General features: G+C 37.5%; 1 protein-coding gene across 2 annotated transcripts in view; it reads left to right on the top strand.

The window, feature by feature from the left end:
* The window catches only part of AKAP7 (A-kinase anchoring protein 7), a 144,243-nt gene that overhangs the window by 74,997 nt on the left and 43,620 nt on the right, over positions 1–25,626 (top strand). For both annotated transcript variants that reach the window (XM_080805478.1, XM_080805480.1), the window contains exon 7: positions 7,131–7,278. In XM_080805478.1, coding sequence (XP_080661604.1) covers positions 7,131–7,278 — 148 coding nt within the window. The remainder of the gene's footprint in view (positions 1–7,130; positions 7,279–25,626) is intronic.

Raw genomic sequence — 25,626 nt, 5'->3', positions numbered from 1 at the left:
CTAGCTATGTGTACTTTATGTGTGACCTAATTTCTCTGTGATTTAGTTTCCTTCTCTGGCGGTAATAATAGTACCGATCTCATAAAGCTATTGTGATTATTAAATGAGTTAATAAAAGTATTTAGAACAGAGCCTGTACATAGTATTATGTATTTTCTATTACCGTTGTTATACAGATGATAGAGCATCATTTGTTTTCAGATTGGCTCCAAACAATGAGCAAAGTACCATTGTCTTTTCTATTTTCCATCACTCCTACTTTATCATCTCTGAAGTTAGTGACAGGCACGAGGCAGGGTATTGGGGCCTCACCCAGGCAGCAAATGGGCATACTGGAAAGGGGGACCAAGGCAGAGCCCAGCCCTGAGGGGTGACCCAGACAGGCAGGCGAGGACACAGGAAGGCTTCCAGGCATCTCTCACCCAGGGGTGCTGGATACAGGATCTGAAATCACCATGCTCTTCTAGAGCCCAGTAGCTCATGTGGTGAGGTTCCTTTGTCTCCTGCCAACCCTATTAAGAACAGGCTTGAATGGAACAGAGCCTGAATGGGAAGAGACTGCAGTCCTGACTGAGAAGGGCTGAGGGAAGGCTGCAGCTGACAAGATGGTAATCGTGGGGTCTGTATCAGAAGGAAGATGGAAATGAAACAATGCAAATAATGAAAAGTGTAGTTATGCCAAGACATGAAGGAAGGAGCCATTAAGAATTATAAAGTAAGATTTGCCTTGGAGAAGTCCCATGTCAATATATATATATCCTTTTAGGGCACCTGGGTGGCTCAGTTGGTTAAGCGACTGCCTTCAGCTCAGGTCATAATCCTGGTGTCCTGGGATCGAGTCCCGCGTCAGGCTCCCTGCTCAGTGGGGAGTCTGTTTCTCCCTCTGACCCTTCCCCCCATGCTTGCTCTCTCTCTCTTTCTCTCATTCTCTCTCTCTCTCCAATAAATAAATAAAATCTTAAAAAAATATATGTCCTTTTAATAACTTTGAGTTGCCAATATGTACTTTTCATTAGGGGCAGTGACCATTAGAAATGATTTTAGTTTTTTCACTAATGCTGTACTACTACAGATATATAAACTTTTCCAATTATGGAAATTAGCATAAAAGATTACTGTTCTTAGGGCACCTGAATGGCTCAGTAGATTAAGCATCTGACTCTTGATTTTGGCTCAGGTCACAATTTTAGGTTCCTGGGATCAAGTCCTGAGTCTGGCCTTTGTGCTCAGCAGGGAGTCTGCTGGAGATCCTCTCTCTCCTTCTCCCTTTGCTCCTCCCCCTGCTAGTGCATGTGTGTGTACATGTGTGCTCACTCTCTCTCTCTCTCAAATAAATAAGTAAAATCTTTTTTTTTTTTTATTTTATTTATATTTGTCAGAGAGTGAGAGAGAGAACAAGCAGGGTGAAGGGCCCAGGGAGAAGCAGACTCCCCGCTAAGCAGGGAGCCCAATGCGGGACTCTCCCCTGGGATTGCAGGATCATGACCTGAGCTGAAGGCACACTTAACTGACTGAGCCACCCAGCTGCCCAATAAGTAAATCTTAAATAAATAAATAAACAAACAAACAAATAAATAAAAGATTACCAATCTTTGACCAGCTGATCCCCAAATTGACAAAACCAGTTTTGTTTGGCTCTTCATTTATTTATGCATTTTGTTTTCATGTTGTTATGACAGGAAACATACATTTCTTTATAGGCACTCATAATAGGAATAAACTATTAGAAAGCAAAGCAGAGCTCCAGGAACGTCAAGCTTACATCAGTAGGAGATATAATTCCTTTGTCTGATATGCAGCCTATTTGTTTTCATAATAGAAGTCGTGATTACTCTAAGATAGCAAGTCATGATAAGAAATTATCTGCTATTTGTTTAAAAGTCTTAACCTTTTTAAAGAAACGGATATTTCATTGTTCCTCTGATCACAATAATTTTGTCATAGAAATTAAATTAAATTTTATCTTTAGAATGATTTTCATATTCAGATTGGAAGCTAAAGTGAATTTTCATACTTCATGGCTTGCTTTACTTCTATATTGAAAATAGAATTTGGTGCATAACATAAGTCTGAGTCCTCTTTGGTACATATTAAATTACACACATCATTTAGCTGAATGTAAGTGATACTGTGAGTGCTTCCCGAGTAAACAGGTTCCATTATTCAGCAGATGCAGCCTCAGATGATTCTAAAAATACTCATCATGGTCTCAATGGCATTTTTCTGGTATTGGCTGTTTGGGTGCCAAGTTACAATCAAGAATGAAATTATCAGGGTTTCTTGGTACATTGTGTGAAAGATTATCAAGTAGCTTTGAGCATCACTGATAATACTCCTTCAGCTGTGCCTGAAACTAGCCTAAAGGAAAGTAAAACCTAATTAAGGCAGTCTTGAAAAATTTTTCTGTTTGATGTTTCTTGTTACTCATTTATTGTTTCAAAGTCAGATATCTTGTATTTAACTTCCTATTTTGTCTTTCAGTGTTATGTTGCATAATTGATATGTCAGTTGTATTGGGCAAAATTATAAATGAGAAACCCTTGAAAATATACCCTGTCCTGCTAGGTTCAAGGCAAAAATAATATTCAGGTTTTGTCCTAGGCAGTCACCAAGCATGTCCACAATTCTGGGGTGCAACCCCCTTCACGTGATTTGGTTGAAGTTAGCCTACACATTGTTTCCCTACCTTTGAAATAGTTCCCACTCTCTTAGCCTTTACAGGTCGAAGTATTTCTGGCTTTAGCCACTTCTATAATTTTCTCTGGGCTCTCCTGATGTGTTATACTTCCACTGATCCTTAAATGACAAGGTACCTGGGAAAGGGTCTGGCCTGTGCAGAAGAGCAGAAAATAATGTGGGGGGTCTAAAACATGAAACATGAAAATAATGAAATAATAATATTAATAGTAATGCTAACCCAGTCTCTTTAGCTTAAACTGGACCCTTTCAGGGTGCTATCTCTGGGACTATTTTGGCAACTCAGTGGATTTCTCCAGAAAATAGGAACCTTGAAGTGCCTGGGTGGTTCAGTTGGGTTTGCGTCCAGTTCTTGGTTTCGATGTCAGGGTTGTGAGGTGGAGCCCTGCGTCAGGCTCTGTGCTCAGCGGGGTGTCTGCTTGAGATTCTCCTGCTCAAGCATGCACGTTCTCTCCCAAAGAAATACATTAAAAAAAAAAGAAAGAAAGAAAAGAAAATAGGAGCCTCTTAGCCTTACCCTTAATGATATGCAATTTTTATATGCTCATTTATTTTCTTAGAACGATAGTCCTTTCTTATGAAAAAGAAAACAAAAACACACCACCTGCTGTAGCTGGGTGATGAGACCAATTCTGATACATTTTATTAGAAAAGATATATATTGCTATGGGGAAAAGAGCCTGAAAAAAAAAAAGAAGAAATACATTGCCAAACAGAAAGTCCCCTAGAGAACGAAAATCATGTTAAATATTATATATCCGACAGAGCAGATTCTTATGTATTTCTAGATTCTTTATCACTGAAGATGTTTTCTGTTCAGAACATATAATTTCAGTGCCCCCAAGGCATGCCTTTTGAACCACAGTTCTCTCTGTAAATTATGACTTAAAGAATTAATTCCATTCCACTCTCTAATAAAAATTCTCTCCTTAAAGACTCATGTTGGAAGTCATCTGTGAAGAATTCTTGCAAAAATGGTCGGTCCTTCTTGCCAAAATTAAATAAGCCCAGTGAATTGTCACTGTTATGTTTCCCTTATTTCTTACTTTAAAGAAATAATGACACCTTACAAAACCAAAATGGAAATTATGGTAGCTAGCCAACACTGGCATAGATGTCTTGAAAACTGAAGTTCTTTTTTTTCCTGTGACGTTATGACTAGTCTTCTGCCTGGTCTAAGAGAATGACACCAGCCTGCCCTACGTCCCCCTTCCCCCCACCCACCAACCAGCACATATGCACACCTGGAAAAAGCATTTAAAAGACAAACAAGAACTGTAAGTTTCCATTTACTGAGAACCTTTTTAAAACATGTCTGAAACCTTACCTCAACTGAAATTATTCCTTAAAATTCACTGTTAATAAATATGTATGCTATATATTATATGTACATATTATATGTATATTAATATGTAGCTATTATATATGTATATATATTATATGTAGATTGTTGTATGTAACATATAATAGCATTTATCATGTAAATATGATAGCCTTTACTATATTTCACTGTTTCAAACAATTCTATAAGTTCACTTATTTAGTCCATCTAACACTTTGAAGTATGTTCCATTGTCAACTTCACTTTACAGACGAGGACCTGAAGCAAAACCACACCTTGAGTAGCAGAGCTCCTTTGGACGCGCGTCAGCTCTGTCTGTCTCAGGGCTTCCTACTCCCCAAACCAAAAGAAGCCCACAAGTTTTCACTCTTACTGAACTTGCAGTGAGCAGCATTTGATGTCGTCAACTACCCTTTTTTTGGAAACTTAATCTTCTGCATTTGTGACAATTATTTATTAAGCACACGGTTCTGTGTCACGCAGCGTGCTAGGCACGGGGAACATTTCAGTGAATACAAATCAGGCAAAATTCTTTTTCTGTGTGGAACGCACATGCTAGTGGAGAGAGACAGATAATGACAGCCCGTGAAACATCAACACAGTAAAGTAAATTTCACAATGCGGTAGGAGGTGGTACGTGCTATGGAAAAATGTCTGTAAATATTTATAAAGAGGGAAGGGTAGTGCATATTAAAGGAAGGTCAGGGTAAGTTCTATTAAGAAAGCAGAATTTGAGCAAGAACTGCAAGGAGGTGGGAGACCAGTCATGAGGATGTCTGGGGGAGGAATATTTCCAGAAGGGGAAACCAGCAGTACACAGGCCTTGAGGTGGGTTTGCACTGGTGTGATCGGGGAGGCAGGAATGGAGCCTGAGGTGGAGAAGGGTGAAGGGGGAGGAGTCGAGGACAAGGCGCAGGAAGTACTGAGCATGGTCGGAGCAGGACCTGGTGGGCTGTTCTGGGGCAGTTGGCTCTTCCTTTGAGAGAAATGGAGAGAGACCCTTTGGAGAATTTTGAGTAGAGGAGTGACCTGATGTGATGTATATTTTTGTAGGATAATTCTGGCTGTCGAGGACACAAGGGTGGGAAAACAGGAGGCTGTTAGGATAATCCAGGTGAAAGAAACAGGGGAAACTTGGACAAAGGCAGCAAGGGAATGGGGAGAATGAGTCCCATGTTGAAGGTAGAGCCAACGTGATTGGCTTGGAGGCAACATTGTGAGAAAGAGGCGAATTCAGGATGACCTCAGGGTTTCGGCCTAATTAGCTGGAATAGAGTTTCTGTTAACTGAGGTGGGAAAGTCTGTGAATGGAGCTAAAGTTGGGAAAGTGTGAGTGGAGCTCAGTTTGGATACAGAACAAGAACATATATCTACAAAAACATGTTAAATTCAATATTAAAAATTAAGGGCAACTTAAATGTCTAACAATAAATAATTGCATGAATAAATTAATGATGCTCCCATACAGTGGAGTACTATGGAGGCAAAAATATTAAAAATATTTTGCACATCTGTATATTATTTATTGACATATTAATTGGAAAAAAAAGCTGATTGCTAAGTAGTACTCATGGCTCAACCACATTCCTATAAAAAAGAAAAAAGTACTTTGTTTTGTATAGGAAAAATAAAATACATAATAAAATTGTAGTAGTTGCTGTGTAGGGCAATTTAATTTTAATTTTTTTGTTTTTGTATCTTTTTAAAATTTTTGTCAAAACTTTTTGTGAATAAAAAGGGAAAATATATATTCTTTCTACATTTTAGTAAGATTTATGTAAGTATAATCTAAATATAATATATGTATGCATAGAAAAAGCCCTGAAGGGGGTGCCTGAGTGGCTCAGTCAGTTAAGCATCTGCCTTAGGCTCAGGTCATGATCTTAGGTTCCAGGGATCAAGCCCCGTATCAGGCTTCTTGCTCAGCGGTGAGTCTGCTTCTCCCTCTCTCTCTGCCCCTCCACCCCTTCACCCCTCTCTATTTGTATCTTGTGCTCTCTCTCTCTCTCTCTCTAATAAATAAATAAAATCTTTAAAAAAAAAGAGAGAGAAAGAAAAAGACCTGAAGGATGTACCCACAGTGTTACTGTATTTTCTATAAACGGCAAGGACGTGAATTTTTTTTTTTTTTTAGATTCTTCATATATATATTTTTTCTTTTTTAAAAGATTTTATTTTTTAGGTAAACTCCATGCCTGGGGCTTGAACTCACAACCCCCAGATCAAGAGTTGCACACTCCATTGACTGAGCCAACCAGGTACCCCTAGATTCCTCATATTTTCTAATTTTTAAGAAATAACAAGTATTAAAAAAAACAAATAAGTATTACCAGAGTAAAAGTTTTAAAAAGTTATAAATCAAAAGGAAAACTTCACACATGTTCAGTCAATAAACTTGGCCTGTAAAGTATTCTTTTGTCATCTTATGGACTGTGTTTGGGGGCAGGACCACTGCATAGGGAGGGTGGGGGAGACATTCATTACCATGTTTTGGGAAACTACAGAAGTAGCAATGTCTTCACTGTTATTCACCTGTCACCTATCAGCCCTCTTCCTGGTATGAAAGATACTGAGAATAAGGAGAGACAGGTAGAGAAGGAAGATCCACGGACCCCCCTCCTCTGATTCAAATAACCTTTCACTGTCTTCAAATGATTGTTAAGTAAGAAGTTTAAAAATCCATCTTATTAAAACATTCTATACACTATAAAATGTTAAGTTCTATATCACTTTTTAACAATTCATCAATTTCTCCATTATTGTTGGAGATGATTACTCCTTTTTTACCTCAAACTTCAACTTGATATACTTCATTATTTCAGAATCTTAAAGTATATGAAGTTCTGAATGCTGCCAAATTCAAACCCCACACTCTAATGATTTTTTTTTGGTGGGGGGAGGTAATACAAATTATCCTAGACAGGGAGACTAAAAACAGCTTTACAACCATTTTGTGGTATCCATTTTTAAATGCCAGTAGGCAGAACTTTATACCAAAGTGTAATATCAGGTTCTAAGAAAGTGATATCAATATGAACTAGCTGCCTTGGTGGAAAGATTGAGTGTTGGGATTTTGTTTTGTCGTTTCAAGGGAGTGAAAAAAATAGACCCCGAAGTCTATGAAAAATTTATCAGTCACAGATTTGGAGAAGAAATGGTACATCGCATAGATCTTTGCTCCATGCTAAAGAAAAAACAAAGTAATGGTTATTATCACTGTGAGTCTTCGATTGTGATTGGTGAGTACCGTTTAAAGATTACTTGCTATCTTTAGTTTTTATTTCTTTAGCATCATGTCTTTTGGCAGATATTTTGAGCTAATTGTATATATTTTTCTCAATGACACGTTTTTATGTATATTTTATTTTGGCAATAATACATTGGAAGTTTTATAGAACATATTTACTATTTATATTTATCAGTATTTTGGTACCTATGGTTTTTATACTTTCATGCTTCAAATATAATGAAGTCTTGAAATGTTGATTCAAAATTCATTCTAGTTTAATTTTATTTCATGAATACAAAAAAAGCATCTTCTCCAATGAAGGCCTATATGAACACACCATTCCACACCAGGCATTTTCATGTTTGCTGCTTTTAATTAGCAATTAGGAACAGAATATTCCAGGCCCAAAAGTTTCATTCTGAGAAGATAAAGTCTAGGTGGCCTGCAAAGATTGAAAACTTGTCCTTCAATTTCTTCCCCAAAGGAAACCATGTTTTTCTGGGAAAAAAAGATTCATGCATGAGTGCTTCTATCATCTTATCAGGGAGATTTCATGTGATTGAGACAGATTCATAAACAATTATGTTTCCACGTGAAAAGAGTATGCATCAAATGAAGACTTTTTTTTTAAAACCAGAACAGGGCTGTTCTGCGGTGTGAATGTATTCAAAGGAATCTGATCTGTTGTGATGCAAATGTGCTCTTTCAAACCCAGGCATTATTCTTATAAAATTATGAACTTCAAAAAAATTAAAAAAAAATACAGTTGTGAACGTCAAGAGAACCTGATTTGTATACTTTTGAAGTAACAAAGAAGAAGTAATCAAAGAAGATAAATACTTGTATTTAAATATTTCAAGGTCTTCAACCAAGATAATTTCTGTCTGTATAGCTTGAAGAAAACCTGTGGAAGTATACATCCTCAAAGAATCTTAATACTGAAGGTTGTTAATGCATTAAAGAAAATGTTCCAGAGACAATTTTATTTCCACATTCTCACTAGACATTTTCAGAGAAGTCATCATTTTACCTTCCTAAGATCTTAGCTCTCTTAAACAGAAGATATTCTGTATGTCATCTGAATTTATATTCTGAAACGTTTCATGTCTATTTTGAGGAAGATTTTTTTGTTTTCAGCATCTCCGGTGGAGAGCTATCTTCCGTCGAAGTTTTGATGAGGGTATAACAATTTCCATTTAGTAAGGTTAATAGCAAAGGGCAAATTTAATACTTTCTTGTGTAACACAGACATTGGCTAGCTTTCCGTATGTTCTCTGTGTACTTACATTGGGCCAATGTTGAAGGAGAACTCCATGCTCTTCCTTGCCTTTCCTGATTCTGTTTAAAAAAACAAATAAATAAAAAAAACCCAAGCTGTGTGTAGATTTTCCTGAAGATATCGTGAGATTAACATCATCCAGTTTATGACACATGTCACCTACATTGCCGTTAGACAGCTCTGTTCAGCACACTCCAAATCAGATGCGTCAGCCAGTGAGTTTTCTATTTTATTGCTCCTTTCAGCTTAGTCTTTAAAATTCCCCTTATTCTAGGCAATATCTCCAGATTCCCCCCTCGGGCTTCTTTATCTCTCATCTTTTCTAACTCAGAGGAATTTAGCTTCTTTTAAACTCCACCAATCTTGTGTCCCCATACTGATCATTTAACATTATTTTAAAAAATGGTTTTTGCCTATTACAGATGCTCTGCTTTTTGTGTCACATTTTGGGATGCCAAAAGGAATTTTAAAATCATATTTGCATCTAAGGTGATAATTATTGTGTTATAATTAACCAATTTTAATACACACTAGAATTCCTTTATTTACTGTGGATAGTTACTGATTTTCTCAGTCTCATTTTTACTTGCATTTAACAGAATATTTAAGAAGATTCAGGACACTTTCTTTGTGAGTTTCATTTGTTGATCTGGTTTAATTGGCTTCTTTTTGATTTGATCCTAACTCATTGTGTGTATGTACCATATCTTTTTATCCATTCATCCATTGATGGATATTTGGATTGTTTTCATATTTCGGCTATTGTGAATAATTCTGTGATAAACATGGGAGTTCTTGTATCTTTTTGAAATCCTATTCTCGTTTCTTTGGGTTTATACCCGGTATAGAACTACTGGATTGTATGGTATTTCTAGTTTTAATTTTGGGGGGAACCTCCATACTCTTTCTTATAGTCATTGGACCAATTTACATTCCCACCGAAAGTGTCTATGGGTTCCATTTTCACCATATCTTTGCTAGCGCTTGTTGCCTCTTATCTTTTTGATGACAGCCATTCTGACAATTGTGAGGTGATACTGTTGTTTTGATTGGTGTGTCCCTGATGATTAGTGACATTGAGCATCTTTTCACATGTCTGTTGGTCATTTTGAACAACAATGAAAAAACCCCAAATAATCTGACCTAAAGATGGGTAGAAGAGCTAAATAGACATTTTTCCAAACATGACTTTTCATATTTTTAAAATATCTCTAGTACCTTGGGTATGAATTCTTCCATTTGTTGGATCTTTTGTGGCACTCCTTTTCCCCTGGTGTTTTTAGGTTTTGGAGAGCTCATTGTGTCATACTTGTGTGGTTTGGCAGATGTCTCAGACCTGGTCCTACAGGGAACACTGCTTTGAACTGGGTTAGGAGCTGGCAACAGCAAACCATCCTTGTCCATAAGAAGTTAGAATCTATACTTTTTATGTTTTTTATCAATTTCTGAGGGTTTTGTTTGTTTTGTTTTATTATTTTTTTTTGTAATAAAGACAATTAGCCCTTTGCTTGATTAGCTCAAATATTTTCCAGGATTTATTTTACATTTAATTTTGGTCACAAGGCATTTTTCACAATAAATACTTTTAATTTTTTTTAAATTAAAGATGAAGAATTCTTCTGTGGTTTTTAAAATTATTATAGAGTCATCTCCAAATCAAAGATTGATAACATATTCATTTATATTTTCTTCAATTTTTTTTGTTGTTGTTGCTTTTGCATTTGAGCTTTTAACCTACCTGATATGATCATTAATATAAGTACTCAGACCCAGAGGGTTAATACAGAAATCTGGTTATAAAAGTGTGTGTGAAGTAGGGATTTTGTTTTAGAAATGTATTTTTATGATTTTTTTTATACCCCAACTCTGTTTCAGGGATCATAAATTAGCAGCTTTTCGTTTTGTATTTCACTGGCACAGAGTTTTGTTTTTTATTTTTTTCTAATTTTAATAACTTGCCCACATTGGGGTAATTTTATGTAAAAAATCTGGATTCCTGCTGCCTTCTGAGCAATCAGAAAATGTGACACTGGTTCTACATTTTTGCATGGTAGCGATTTCCTGGTTGGAGTAGTTGGCACACTGACCTTAGAAGTAACTACCTTTTATCATCCCCCTTACTCTGTTGTTCTTTTTTTTTTTTTTTAAATTTTTTTATTTTAATAAACATATAATATATTTTTATCCCCAGGGGTACAGCTCTGTGAATCGCCAGGTTTACACATTTCGCAGCACTCATCATAGCACATACCCTCCCCAATGACCATTACTCTGTTGTTCTTAACATAAACTTGCTGAGCATGTTTGCTACTTGGTTCTGGAAGGCATCTGAATTTGGATTTCCCCTGCCAGTTACTGCTGTTCCCTTGCCTGCTTTCCATTTCCATGCTGAGCATTTTCCTTCCGTCTTCAGCCGTCGTATACCTCCATGTGAGTTGAGTGTTAGGAGAGTTTGATAGGCTATGGAGGCAACATTCATATTTTCAGATACAAGGAAAGGTTCTATATCTTAGTTCTTTCATAGTCCAAACTTCGGGTGATACTATACATACTTAATGTTAGGCTGCTACTCCTTACCAACCAAACTGCAATAATCAGCCAAAATTCAAATCCAAAAAGAAGAAAAAGGTGAAACTAGGAATGAAATATGGCTCAGATATCCTGGAGTGGTAGAAGCTGTTCTTAGTGAGCTACTTACTGGAGTTGAGTGAATTAATTTTTCTCAGGCAGCTATATTCCATTTATTTTTCCTTAGGGAAGGTAATTGACTAAATGACACCCTTTGTAAGATTGATGAACAATTTAATGCTTGAGAAGACTAGTTTACTTTCTGCTGTCAGACATATCTTAGAGGAGGCAAGGGAGAATTTGGAAAGGTCTAGAGGTATTTTTTTGTTTTTGTAGGCCAGAATATTTCTTTATAATTTTTGCAGGCAGAGGTGGAAACTGTAATTTTCTAGGAACCTCAACTATCTTTTGATTTAATAATAATTATTCATCATTAATTTAATGAATGTTATTAAGTGTGTACAATGTATGTGCACCTCTCTGGCATCATGAGATACAGAGAAGTATAAGACATAGTCCTTAAGAGTGATAGTCATTGGGCAATGAGAAATGGAGAGAAAAGGAGGAATAGATGAACTGGAGTTTGCCCGTAACAATAGTGGGTTTTGTTAGGATGCAGGGGAAGAAGCTTATGATTTTACCTTCTAGGAGTTTATTGGGGTGAGGAGAAACAGAACTTGGGAGAATAGGATGAGACTGGGTAGGCAGATGGAGAGCAGAGATAGGATGATCTTCCGGGGACAGCAGGTAGGATTTATGTGGGAGAGAAGCAGACTGCAGGCAATATTAGTGACAGGAGGCACACTACAAAGACTGTAATGACTGAACCTACAGTCTAGTTAGCTGAGGAAGGGATGGCAGGGAGCTTGCTAGGTCTGTGTATATGAGGAGTACATGAAGGAGTAGGAAAGGAGATGTACACAGTCAAACATACTGAGGTGGTGTGTATGTAACAAAAAAGACTGAGTAGATAGATATGGGATAAAAGAGGGTGAGGTTTCACATCATAACACAGAATTGGATCCTGAAGTTAAGACGTTGAATTAGTTTCAAACTGTAACACAAAGGCAATGAAGGGGATAGGGTTGGGCTAACCTTGGCTCAAATAGAAGCATACAGGTGTGCACAGATAGAGTTATAGAAGAGGAAACGTGTCATAGGTAAATTAGAGTTGATGTGGTTGTAGTCAATTCAGTCTATATCCAGTGCCCAATAGGTCAGAGCAGAGAGATACCAGACTCAGACTATGAGAATTCTAAGTGGCATGAGTCAATTAATTTATTCTATCCAAATGCACCTTTTTTGAGAATCACCCTTTAGAAACCTGGACAGTTTAGACAATCCTGTCAGTCTTAAAAGGTTTGAGTTGGTCCACAGAGGGATTTTTAGTAATTGTTTCTAGATGATGGTTCAGCCAGAAGGAAAAGATTTTGGGGGGTACATCTGGGGAAACCCTCATCTCTGACTTTGTTGTCTTAATCTTCAGTGCTCCTTTCCCCTTAGAAGCCATGTTAGAGCTCCCAATGTGCTATCTGGATTTTGCCTAGTTTAGTATGTAGGCATGAGGATCTTCTTTATGGAAGATAATATTGTCAATGTGATTGACCCATGGGTTGTTCAGTAGGAAGGGGGGTGGAGGGAGAAGGAAATCAACAATTTTTCTTCCTTGGGTGAAAGCCATAACTAGAACAAAAATCTTAAAGCTTTCTAGAATTCTTAAATATGAAACTTAGATCAATGATAAATTACAAATTTTTAAGGTGTTTCATTTGAAAATATTTGTTTTGCTTATATGACGTATTTTCTCTTGAAGGTCCACTTTGTGGGAAGGGGTACTGGCAATAGATATGTGCTTGAATGTTTATTTTTCTCATGTGAACTTTTGGCTATAGAAAAATGTGTTTCACTGTGCTTATCTAAGAATGATTTAATGTCCTAATAATTTACAGGCTTTGTTGGGTTTTAAGTTGTTTTTTTTTTTTTTTTTTTTAAAGATTTACTTATTAGAGAGAGAGAGATGGAGAGGGAGTTAGAGGAGGGTCAGAAGGAGAGAGAGAATCTCAAGCAGACTCCCTGCTGAGCACAGAGCCTGACAAGGGGCTCAGTCTCCTGCCCCTGAGGATCATGACCTGAGCTGAATTCAAGAGTCAGATGCCTAACCAACTGAGCCACGTAGGTGCCCCTGGATTTTAAATTCTTTAAAAATAGACCTTAAAAATGTACTAGTTCACAAAGTTTGGTCCATGGATCCCTGGTGGTCCCCAGGATACTAAAGATCTGTGAGGGCAAACTATTTTTATGATAATGCTGAGACGTTTGCCTTTTCCACTGAGTTAACATTTATATTGACAGTGTAAAAGCAATGGTGTGTGTGGCCAGAATGAGTCAAGGCAGTTGCAATTAAAAAAAAAAAAGCCAATTTCATGTAAAAATGTTCTTGCTGAGTAGTAAAATCTATTATTTGTATTTGATTTGTCTCTGTATGTGTCTTTTTTAGTATTTTGTTAATGAAAATGAGAAGTGTGCATGAAGCACTTCTGCATATAGAAGCAGGAGGAAAAGCACTAGTGTCATTGTTTAAGTTACAAGCTAAAGTAACCACTTTCTTTTCAGGAACAGCATTTTTTTTTTTCTTGAAAAATGACTCACAAGTTATCATTTTCACATTTGGGTATTTGGCTGGCATTTTCTTTAAAATACGCTTGTCACATCAGGGGCATCTGACATTATTTACTACTAATGATAAAATTCAAGCTTTCAGGCAAAAATAAGAATTTTGGAAAGCTCTAATTTATTACCATGGGTTTGACAGTTTTTTTTAAAGTTTTGAGACTTTTCCCCACTTTTTATTATGGAAAATTTCATAGCCAAAATAGCACAGAGTAGAATAACGAACTCCATTTTCCTAGTGTCTTTTCTTTTGTCATACTACTTTTATTTTACTGAGTTACAACTTATATAAAACACTGTACATATTTAAGGTGTATAATTTGATGAGTTTTTAACATAAACATACAACTGTGAAACCATTATCACCATCAAGATCCTGACCATTTCCCATCACCCCTAGAAGTTTACTAGGGCCCCTTGTCAATCTATGGGTGATATTAATGATTGGCCCAATGTGGTTTTGTATTTGTTTTTGTTTTAAGTAGGCTCCATGCCCAGCATGGAGCACAATATGGGGCTTGAACTCACAACCCTGGGATCAAGACCTGAGCCAAGATTAAGAGTCAGACACTCAACTGACTGAGCCACTCAGGCATCCCTAATGTGTTTTACTTTTGTTTTGTTTTGTTTTTTTGATGTTGTGTTAAGAAGTGTGTCAAAATATGGAAGAGCCACATAACTCTGTATTTTTTAAATGACCAGTATGTGTTACAAGACATGGATAGATAAAAGATCTACTGAAAGTTCAAGATACCAGAAGATTTGAGTGTGAAGAGTAAGAAAAGTCCAAATTTTAAGATTTCATAGTGCATTGCAACTAAACTTTAAGAAAATACAACTTGTGTTTTGGTATAATATCCATGATTATCTGAAAAGGCTATATTATTCTCCCCTCTTTTTAAAAATTTGTATCTTAAAAAAAAAATTGTATCTATGTGTGGCTAGATTTTCCTTAGGCTGGAAATGAAACCATATATCACAACAGATTGAATGCAGAATCAGACAAGAGGATAAAACTTTCTTTGATTATGCCAGACATTAAAGAAAATTGCAAAAAAAGTAAATTAATGCCATTCTTCTCACTGTAAAAACTTTTAATTAAAATATAGTTGTCTCTCATACAAATGTTCTTAATGGTAATATTTTATTTCTTATCATAATAGGTTTGTGATGTTTTGAAATGAATTAGTAAATTTTCAGAAAATTCTGTTTTAATTTTGAACATAGTAAATACTGATAAATAGTAGCCCACATAAGCCAAAGGTCTTTGAGTGGGAAGGAAGATGGGGAGATTATTAGAAATTTTTAAGAATATAAAGTGGTCCTGAAGCCAAAATATTTACAATTTACTGCTTCAGTTCATGGTCCAAGAAAACCATGAAAAGATTTAATCCTTAGACAACTCTCCAAGCTTAATTTATATATATGTACCTACGTATATATATATATAGAGAGAGAGAGAGAGAGAGAGGGAGGGAGAGAGCGAGCAAGCACAAGTGTGCAAGCGCACACGTGTGTATGCAAGCATGAACAAAGGTGGTGGTGGGGAGAGACAGAAGGAGAGGAAAAGAGAAAGAGAGAATCTTGAGCAGACGCCACACTCGGTGCAGGCGGAGCATGACACGGGGCTCGATCTCGTGACGCTGAGATCATAACCTGAGCCGGAATTAAGAGTTGGACGTTTAAATGGACTGAGTCACCCAGGCGCCCCTCTCCAAATTTAATTTTGATCAGCATTTCCAGCCTTTTCTTTGAACAAGTTAATTTTGGTGGCTGCACAGTTATCTAGTTTTTTTCTCCATTCCTCTTTAATTTCCATTTGAGCTTTCTGTGGTAAAAAGGTAAGAAGTACAAAAATACCCCAGACTGACAATAGTGTATACGAATGACTCATTTAGAAGTCATTATTATGTGAAATTGATATTCTATAATATAAAAGGCCTCTTTTGTAGTGGGCAGGACCAAAAAGTTTGTCTTGTTTTCTTTTGCTCAGGCTGACAGGGAAGATGATTAAGAAAGTTTCATCTCTGCTTAGACCAATTAAGATGAATCTATTTTGAGCATGTTAGGGGAAGGAGAAGTGAAAAGACAGTTTATCATCTGAGAAAACTGTACATTTTTTTTCACTTGAAAACTTGAACAGTTGGAAGTTTCCTCTGTTCAAAATTATCAAGGAAATTCATAATTGCTGAGTACAGAGTATTATTAATTATTTACTTCCTGCCACAGAAATTGAGTGACCATATAGTTTATCATTTAAAGGTACCCTTGTTAGTGTACTAGGCTAGGATTAAAAAAAAAAGAAGAAGAAGAAAGCCAAGACTGTCCAGATTTAACTGGGACTGTGTCATCCTGCCTCGAAAGCAGAAAGCTCTTGAAAAAGTAGAACCTTTGATGTGTTAAAATTACTCAGATGCCCATGTTTTTCCTTTTTGTAATCTAATTGTCCTCCTCTTAAATGTTTCTTTGGTGAAACATGTCTTCTAAAAGAAAGTGTTAGAGATTTCATTGCTATATGCCCTTAGTGAAAATAAAAAGCATCTGATAATTGGAACTCTCAGCTCATTTCTTTATATTTGCCTGAGTTAGGAAGTCTCAGAATTAAGGAACTGAGAAAATTAATCTTAGTGATGGCTTACTGTATTTTAACTGGTGTATCAGCTATTAATCTTGATGCTAACACAAAGTGGAAGCTGTGGCTCAGGCTATTTTGAAAATGCAGCCATCTGTTGGCCTGATTTCAAGCCTTATGATTTATATTAGATGCTGTAAGAACTTTACATATTAAAGGAGCAGTGCTCTGTGGTAAATTTAACGATCTGACAAATTAAGCATCGGTGCTAGCATGATACAATAGTAATTTATGTTATTTTATGATTTATTTGTAGAGCCTTTGGTGTATTTTAGGATATATGAATATAGCGATGCCTGGGTGGCTCAGTCGGTTAAGCGTCTGCCTTCAGCTCAGGCCATGATCCCAGGGTCTTAGAATCGAGTCCCCCAGCGGGCTCCTTGCTCATCAGGGAGCCTGCTTCTTCCTCTGCCTGCCTCTTCCCCTGCTTGTGTGTGCTCTCTCTCTCTCTGTCAAATAAGTAAATAAAATCTTTTAAAAAAAGGAAATATTGAATTTCTAAGGAAAAAAACACTACATGAATGATAATATTGGAGTGCAAATCCAATCTTGTGGTCAAACAAAGGCATTAAGATGTACAATAAAACTAGTGTTAGGAGGCCCTTTCAGTTGCCAAAAGTCATGGCTAACTAACCCATCACATGGCCTAATTGACTCTGAATAAACTTTTCACCACATTAGTTAACACTCTAAAGGTGTTTAGCACAGTGCCTAACATAATAATCTTATAAAAATGTTAGTAACTCATATTAATAGCTGTACTAGTCATATCAGAATACTTACTGCAATGGTGTTCTTGAGTTTCTAACATCAGAACACCCACTTCAGGTAATTATAGACTTGCGTTACTATTACTGCTTTCCTTTAATGGCCTGTGATTAATATTGGTGCACTTAAAAAATAAAAGTGCATGGATGTATATCATATGCTTTTGATTTATGTATTTATGTAATATTTTACATTGCATATATATTTATATGTCATTTATATATGTAAGTACAAGGATAGAATCCTTAGCTTTTTTTTTTCCTGGCTCTAGGAAAAACACAACAAAGTTGGCAGTCTCTGTTCTTTAATGTAATGTTATTTAGAAAAAACCCAATTTGATGATGTGATGAAATCACAAGAGACAAATATGTAAAAACTCATGGCGTTCATCTCCATTATCAGTGAGGCAGTAAGGAATTAGGACGCAGAACAATGGAGAGAGGGTGCACGTGCTGCAGAGGGAAAGGCGCAGTGACCCAGAAGTTCCTCAAGTGAGACAGACCTTGTTGTAATGGTCACTGCTACTTCCCAGCTTGTTTTCCTTGCACACATTACTTCAGGACCTTAAACCCATCTGTGAGATGGGGTTAATAATGATGGTTAACTCATGAGGGCTGAATGAGATAATGCATGAAAAGCACCTGGCATGGTGCCTCACTCGTCACTCAGCATTCACCTACTAGTATCCGTTATTACTGCTATGTTTATTACAAAGTGTGTGTAGAATTCTTTTTTTTTCTTTTTTTTTAGATTTTATTTATTTTAGAGAGAGGAAGAGAGAGAGCAAGGGAGCAGGGGGCAGGGAAGGAGAGTCTTACTGAGACTCCACGCTGAGCACAGAGCCCAATGTGGGGCTCAATCTCATGACCCTGAGATCACGACCTGAATGGAAACCAAGAGTCAGTCACTAAACCGACTGCTCTACCCAGGCACCCTAATGTGTATAGAATTCTTAAGCCTAGGACAAAGAGGGCTAAAGAGTGACCTAAGGAAGGGTTAGTATAAGAAAAAAAAAAGTCATTTTCTTTTTAATCTTTACTGGGAATATACTATTTTAGGAATTAGAGAAACTCTGGACTCTAAAAGATTGATTGTTAAACACTGGGACAGGGTATTAAGGGATTTGTTAAATGTCTTTACTGACCCATCTTTTAAGGTGCAAGAGAGAGTACCATTTGTGAGTCATCTAAGCTGGAGGTCTGAGCGAGCTCATGAAAATTTCTTTCATCATTAATCATTCCCAACTTCTCTATTTTATGTTAAATTGTTGTACTTTAGTTTTTGCCAGAGCTAAACTTTAATTATTATCACATCTGACTAATTGGAAGACAGTAACGTTCTCATTGTCCAGCTCGGTCTAAAAATCCAATTCCGCTATATTCTTTTGTTCTCTATTTACTCTTAAAACGGGAATTGGAAGGGAAGGGAGTATGACTGTGGTGAGTAAACAGCTCTTGGCTGTTGTACTATTGGTAGAGTGAACTTGGGATTCCACGTTGCCTGAGCTATCAGGCTAGCTCCCTCGGGGCATTTGAAGAGCTGCTAGCTGTGCACATAAACACATTTTGTTGTATTTTATTTGTGCAATTTATTGAACAGATATTTATGGAACCTACCAAGCGCCAAGCATTATGTCGTATATTGAAGATCAAAGGTGGGCCAACAAGGACTGAGTTTACATCTAGTGCCAAGTCACGCAAACAATCACGATTAAAGGTGATAATGACTGTAATGAAGTTAATGGGAACCAACTGAGTGCACTTGTAATGCAGCCTAGGATTGTCAGGAAAGGCTACACTCAGGGAAGGCTGCACTGAAGAGGGAAGGATAAGGTGGAAAGTGAGAATGTGGGAAGGAGGACAGGTGAAAGGGAGGTGTTTTCCAGGCTGAGTAGCTTCCCAGGGGAGTATAAGTAAATGCACTCAGTGCATGTGAATTACCTATCCTGCAGATCTTAATTCAGATCTAATTTTGTAGGAAATGGGAGCCTTCCAAAATTTTGGAGCTCCAAATGACACGCTCAGATTTGTGCCTTAGAAAGGCCTCTCTATTAGTAGTATAAAAGCCCGATGGTGGGGAGAACAGGGGACTGAATCAGCAAGATGAGTGAGGAGACTGCGGCACTATGCTAGGCAGGTCCTGAAGATGGTGCACAGTTAGCACTGGCAGGGGAGGTGGAGAAGGAGGGATGTACTGCAGATCTGGGTAGGCAGGAGAAATCAGTCTCTTTACAGGTTTGCAGCAGATTATGAAAGACAGGGGAGAGCTCTCAGATGGCTCCTGTATTTGGGGTTTGACAGCTAGGTTGACGATAGTGCTCTCCACCAACATAAGGGATAAAAGAGAAAACATTTTGGTGACAGGGGGATGAGTTTGATTTTAGACATATTGAAACATCTGTGGCCCAGTCAAGTGACATTCCAGAGGGAGGTGTGGGACATAGATGACCTATCTGAGAGATAAATTTGGGATTCACTGGCATTAGGATCACAGTTAAAGCTGCGGCTATGAATGAAGTAATTGAGGGGTAGTGGAAACCTGGGACTCCAGGCTAGTTTTGCACCGAGTTACCCAAGAAAACTATTCCAGAGGAAGGAAGGAGATCTGACACCAAGGGCCTAGAATAAAAGGTGGTGGAAATAGGTTAAGCAAATATGACACATCTGATTATTATTTCATCGTGGTGTATGGAATCTGGACAACAACGGCAGAAAGGAAAGGAAAGGAAAAACTTCCCTATGCAAGTTTCCTTCTTTTACTGAGAAACTTGTTCTGGTAAAAACAGGGACCGTGAGAGCTGAAGAAACTGAGTATACTCATTTCCCTTTATGAAATTCAAATTCTCTGTTTCTTTTTGTTAACCCATAAAGATCCTTGACTATTTTATCTAACTTGAAAACATTTTATATAAAGTACCTAGAACACGAACTGTAGCTAACAGAACTACATTTTGTCATTTTATTCACTCTGGTTCTACTTGATCTTCTACTGATGAGTGTATCCAGGTGACTATTTTGACTTGCTTCTGGCTATGAGTAAAAGCAACTGCTTTTGATCATCATAAATTTTATATTTCATACCAGGGAGCCATAGCTGCCAAAAATACTTTCCTTGCTAACAGCTCCGATCAAAGCAAAAGCTTTTATTTAAGAAGTCAATCTTAGCATAGTAAGGTTGGGGAGAAAGACAGTTAACAGTTTTGATACTGCTTCTCTCAACCCTGCATTCAGTATATAAGTGTACTGTACGTTTATCCATAGATGATTGTTTTTGCTTTTCTGTTTGTTTTTTACTGGCATGGCATTCTTTTCAATTATTTAATTTTTAAGGCTTTTTCCCTTTTCTGCTATACAAAGCTATTTATTGACCCTTTCAATAACTTTACTAATTTTAATTGACCACTGGCAACACTAGTGGTTTGCCTGCTATGAATCCATTTTCTTGCCCTCCTCATTCTCTGTTGGCAGGGCCCTGCATTCCTCGTGAGGTGGCAAACTTCAGGGCACATGGACCTGGCTTTGGGCCTGCTAGTGACTGGTTCTGTTCTTGCCAGTGATTAGTTTAGGAACCGGCATGTGACCCATTTCTGATATTTGAAGGGATATCTACATGGGAACTCAGAAAATAGTGTTTTGGCTGAGATTTAGAGATTCATGGGGAAGAGAACATCCTCTTTTAGTTGGAAATTGTGATGTGATGCTGGGACTTAGTGGCCGTCTTAACCACGGGGACAGTAGGTGACTACAAACATATGTACACTGTATGGGAGACTAGAAAGGTGAATCTTGATCTTGTTAAGCCACTGAATTAACTAACCCTAAAGTCATTCCATCTCTGATTATAGGAAATGATGAATCTCTTTTTTTTTTTTTTAACCATTTGGATCAAGAGTTTTTTGTTACTTGCTGCTGAGTGCTGCCCACTGGATACACATCTGGATTATGAAATAAATGTATTAACAGAAAATAGTCGTAGTGATGCGGTGTTGGGGTTTGGGAGTGAACAGTCAGGAAAGAAATCTTGAGATGTGGTTTTATTAGAGCACAGGGTTTATAAAAGGGTTTATAAAAAGCTGGTTTTATTAAAGCACAGGATAGGACCTGTGGGCAGAAAGAGTGGCACTGGGATTGTGAGGAGCTATTGATTATATACTTCTAAGCGGGGAGGGGCAGAGATAAAGGAAGTTTCCAAAAGGATTTTCATGTGTTAAAGAGGATTTAAAGAATCCTGGAGGTCTGGCTAATGCCGAGGTTAGGTTGCTTTTTGCCTCTAGCAAAGCATTAACATTAAGGCAGTTGTGAGTTCCTTGAGGAATGTCGCTCTGCCTATCTCAACTACCTGTCAGTGGGCAGCTGCAAGGGTGTAAGGACACTTAATTTTATCTATATGTTTTTGCCTTTGTTTTCTACATCATCAGTATTTTGGTTTTATGTGTATTTCAACTTTTTTTGTTGTTTAGTTTTGTTTATTGAGTGATTGATTGTAGTAATCTCTGTTCCCGATATGGGGCTTAAACTCACCACCCCAAGACTGAGAGTCACTTGCTCTCTGGACTGAGCCAGCCAGGCACCCTGGTTTTATGGGCATTTAAACAACTGTTGTCAAATGTTGTTAAAAGTGTCCATAAACAGAATGAATACTGACACAGTATATCAGATAAATGTTACCCTGGGCCACGGTAGATCAGGATGGATACTGAGACCTGCCAAAACCAGTCATGATTTCACTGTCTTTCATCTAGTATAAGTGAATTTTCTTTTTATTATTTTGGGGATTTATTTTCATTCTTCCTCATCCCTTTCACTGTTATTAGAGGGAAAAAAAACCCTTTCATAGTAGTGCACTGAGTTATTAAAGCACCTTTCATTTGAGGTCTTCCAATCCTTTATATAGCAGGAAATGTGACTGTTGTCTCATCCAAGGTCAAACAGTGGAGCATTTTTGAGCTAAATACAGATTGGGGATTACCCAGATAAAGAATAATTAGGAACTGTGAAAACCCCCAGTACATTAGAAAGTATACAACCAAATTTTTGTAGTTTACATTGTTAAATTGCAAACAGAATCTACTCATTTGGTCCTATTAGCTTTTCTGAAATACATTTTTTTCCTGCTGTGAAGGATGGTGCTTTCCCTCAGAAAGTCTCAAGGCATTAAGGGATTAAAAGCAGTTGAATAAGAAGGCAGCTGTGTCAGATAATACAAATACTGGCCAGCAGATTAAGTACATTATTTGCTTTTGCTTTTTTTTTTTTTTAAAGGTTTTAACATCCAATCATAGAACTTGTCCTTGAGTTAAGTAATTCCTGTCGGTTTTTATGATTTCATTGTTAATACCTGAAAAGAAGGACAGAGTATAAAAGCAAGAATGAACGGCAGCTAACAGGAATAGATGACTGTTGTTGGCCTCTGTTCTCCTCTTCCCGCCTTGCCTTAATAAAACTGTCCAATGGGATTTACCATAAGGTGATGCCCCTCCTGCCCCCATGAGCACATGCCTACAGATTTCTGCCTGCTACAGGTCTGGCCCTGGCTTTCTCTCTCACTTACTTTGGTTGTACTTACTTTGGAGTACTCCTTGTACTCCAGTTTCTATGAGTTGTATTTTCATGAACCTCACCTCAAGAGCCATTGTGATTATCATCTTAGCATATACTAAGTGCTTAATAAATAGTGGCCAGAAGCAAATTGAACTGACAAAATGGTGTAGTATAAATCGGAGGGCTTCAAGCAGGTAATGTAACCTGTCAGCCCATCCTCCAGCCTCCTACCTCAAGAGCTCTACTGCTGTCTGTTCTCTGAGCAGGAAAATAAATTCTCCTCCCTAATTTATTTCTTACCAATTAAGGGAAGGACCACAGTGACATACATTGTTGAATGTTGGGCCATGCACATAGAAAATAACTGACCACGGGAGCCGGGGTAGTGTGGTCGGTTGAGCATCAGGCTCTTGGTTTTGGCTCAGGTCATGATCTCAGGGTCATGAGATCGTGTCAGGCTGCGCACTCTGCAGGGAGTCTGCTTGAGATTCTCTTTCTCTTTCCCTCTGCCCCTCCTGCTTGTGCTCCCCACTCACCCCCGTCCAAAGAAGTAAATAAATCTTAAAAAAAAAAAAGAAGAAGAATAGGAAAAGATCCTCATAATAAACATGGAGAAAGCATTTGAAAATTGGCACTATGGTAGACATGCACTGCAGAGATTTGGAAGAGACTACTACAAATTGGTCAAGAAGGACTTCTTTTGTAACTCTAGATATCTGTTTGTTTCCTCCCCTTCCCTAAATGCACATATGCTATATATGGTACATTATGTTTTTCTCCTTGTGTTTTAAAAAACACATTTTCCCTTTAATTATATACTGAAATTCTATAGCATCTGGCAGTTTCAAATACAAATACCTCTAACTTTCAGTGTTAGAGAAAAAACACTGGAAAGAGAAATAAAAAGTCTATGTTGAAAGTATGACTAACGGAGGAATAATGGTAAAAAAATATTCTTGGTTCCCAAATTTCACAGTTAGATCAAGATTCTTTTACCTGGTAATTAAAAATAGGCCTTTACCAGTGAGATTTACAGATAATCATTGAAGTTTTTCATTTATGACTTTCTCAGCCTCTTTTTCTTATAGACAGACATTCATAAGAACAACTTTCAAAGATCAATATTTAATCAGGTAGCTTCAGAACTTTGCCCTTTGGTTACAAAATGGCTGCAAAGATGTAGCACTAGGTAGAGAGGAAAGGAGCATTTACTGGGTCTGGGTGATAGATGCTTTGTGGATTGATTATTGAGAATTGAAATTTGATTTTACAAGAACATAGAGAAACAGGATACAATATTGAGTATGTGCATCCAATGTTCTTAAGGCCCAGATAGATTGTCTTTGGTACCCTGATGTCAACATAAAAAATTGGGGTATATTCCAAAACAATCCAGTTTTTATGAGTTGTGTTTTCATCAATTGTCAAGCATTTCGTGAACTTACATACATTTTCCCTGAAACTGTGACATTTCTTGGCATAACAGTTTCCATAAGCATGCCACCTGCTGTATAATGAAATCTAACTGAAGTGTGTCTCTTGTGCTTAAAGGCATATTTCCTAAGGGCTTGGTTCTAGAATTTGGAGGGATAAAGGATTTTTTCCATCTCTTTACACTTCATGATTTAATGTCCTCTTTCTCTCTACTCTTTTTAATAAAGGAGTATTTACTTTTTTCATTTCTTTCTCTTGTGTTTCTGTAAGTTGTCAAATGCAGATTTCCTTTTATTAATGAATTGGAGGTCTCAGAAGAGGCGGTAATCTGGACAGTTCTACAGATTCAGAGTCTTATAGTGGGATTTGTTCTTTACGTTGAGTCGGACTTTTATGTAGTGAGGTTGCTCCAAAATCCAAGTATATGTGTTTTCAAATTGAAAATAATGCTACCCAGTGATACAGAGAATAGAGTTTTGGTCATAGTTAAGAATTCTCTTTTTCCCTCAGGGGCAGTATTTTCAGAGCTGACCAAAGCACATGGAGAGGAGGCAGCAGGCACCCCTTCATACTGTTTAGCTTCCTTCCTCCCATTTTAACCATTATAACAAGGGTCCAAGCAACTGTAGCAGACAGGTGTCTGTCCCAGCCATGATTTGCTCATAGTTAGGCCTGGGAGAAAAGAAAACATGAAGAGGTGATAGCTTTAAAGTTATGAACATGATATCATGTCAGTTTTTCTCATTCAGTTTAAGTTCTTTTTTTTTTTTTTTCTAAAGATTTTATTTATTTGACAGAGAGAGATATAGCAAGAGAGAGAGCACAAGCAAGGGGAGTGGGAGAGGGAGAAGCAGGCTTCCTGCTGAGCAGGGAGCCCAATGCGGGGCAGGATCCCAGGACCCTGGGATCATGACCTGAGCCGAAGGCAGATGCTTAATGACTGAACCCCCCAGGTCCCCCATGGGTTAACTTCTTTTTAAAATCTTCTAGTTATGGTAGATCTCTCTATATGACTGAAAAGAGTCTGTTAATCCTCTAACCAAATCCCATTAATATTCTCAGGGATTCCTCACGACTGGTGTAAATTGCTATTTTTCCTGGAGGGTGAATGCTTTCAGGGGCCATTCTGGCATTTCTGTGCCCTAGAGGAAGTCTACCCCACAGCTTGGCAGGGAGCAGAGCTAGGCTCCAGCTCCTATTAGGGATCTGCCTTCATAGGGTTATATTACTCATGCCCTATGAATAAAGGAATTTGGTGGCGAAATACGAGAAACCAAGACATTTAAACATATTACCATTGAGCTTCGTTAAATAGCTGTTTTTATGTGCATTATTCGATATTGTAGTAAGCTGTCTCATAAGGTATATACCTGATATCACATACAAATAGTGTTTAATAAATACAGAGCTCTCGGCTGAGGAGCTCAGGGTCTGTACAACAAAGTGAGTTCAAATCCCATTATTGGC

The sequence above is a fragment of the Martes martes genome (genome assembly GCF_963455335.1).
Source record: "Martes martes genome assembly, chromosome: 6".
NCBI lineage: Eukaryota > Metazoa > Chordata > Mammalia > Carnivora > Mustelidae > Martes > Martes martes.
The sequence above is the reverse complement of the archived record's forward strand: the minus strand, read 5'-3'. Positions and strand labels throughout refer to the sequence as shown.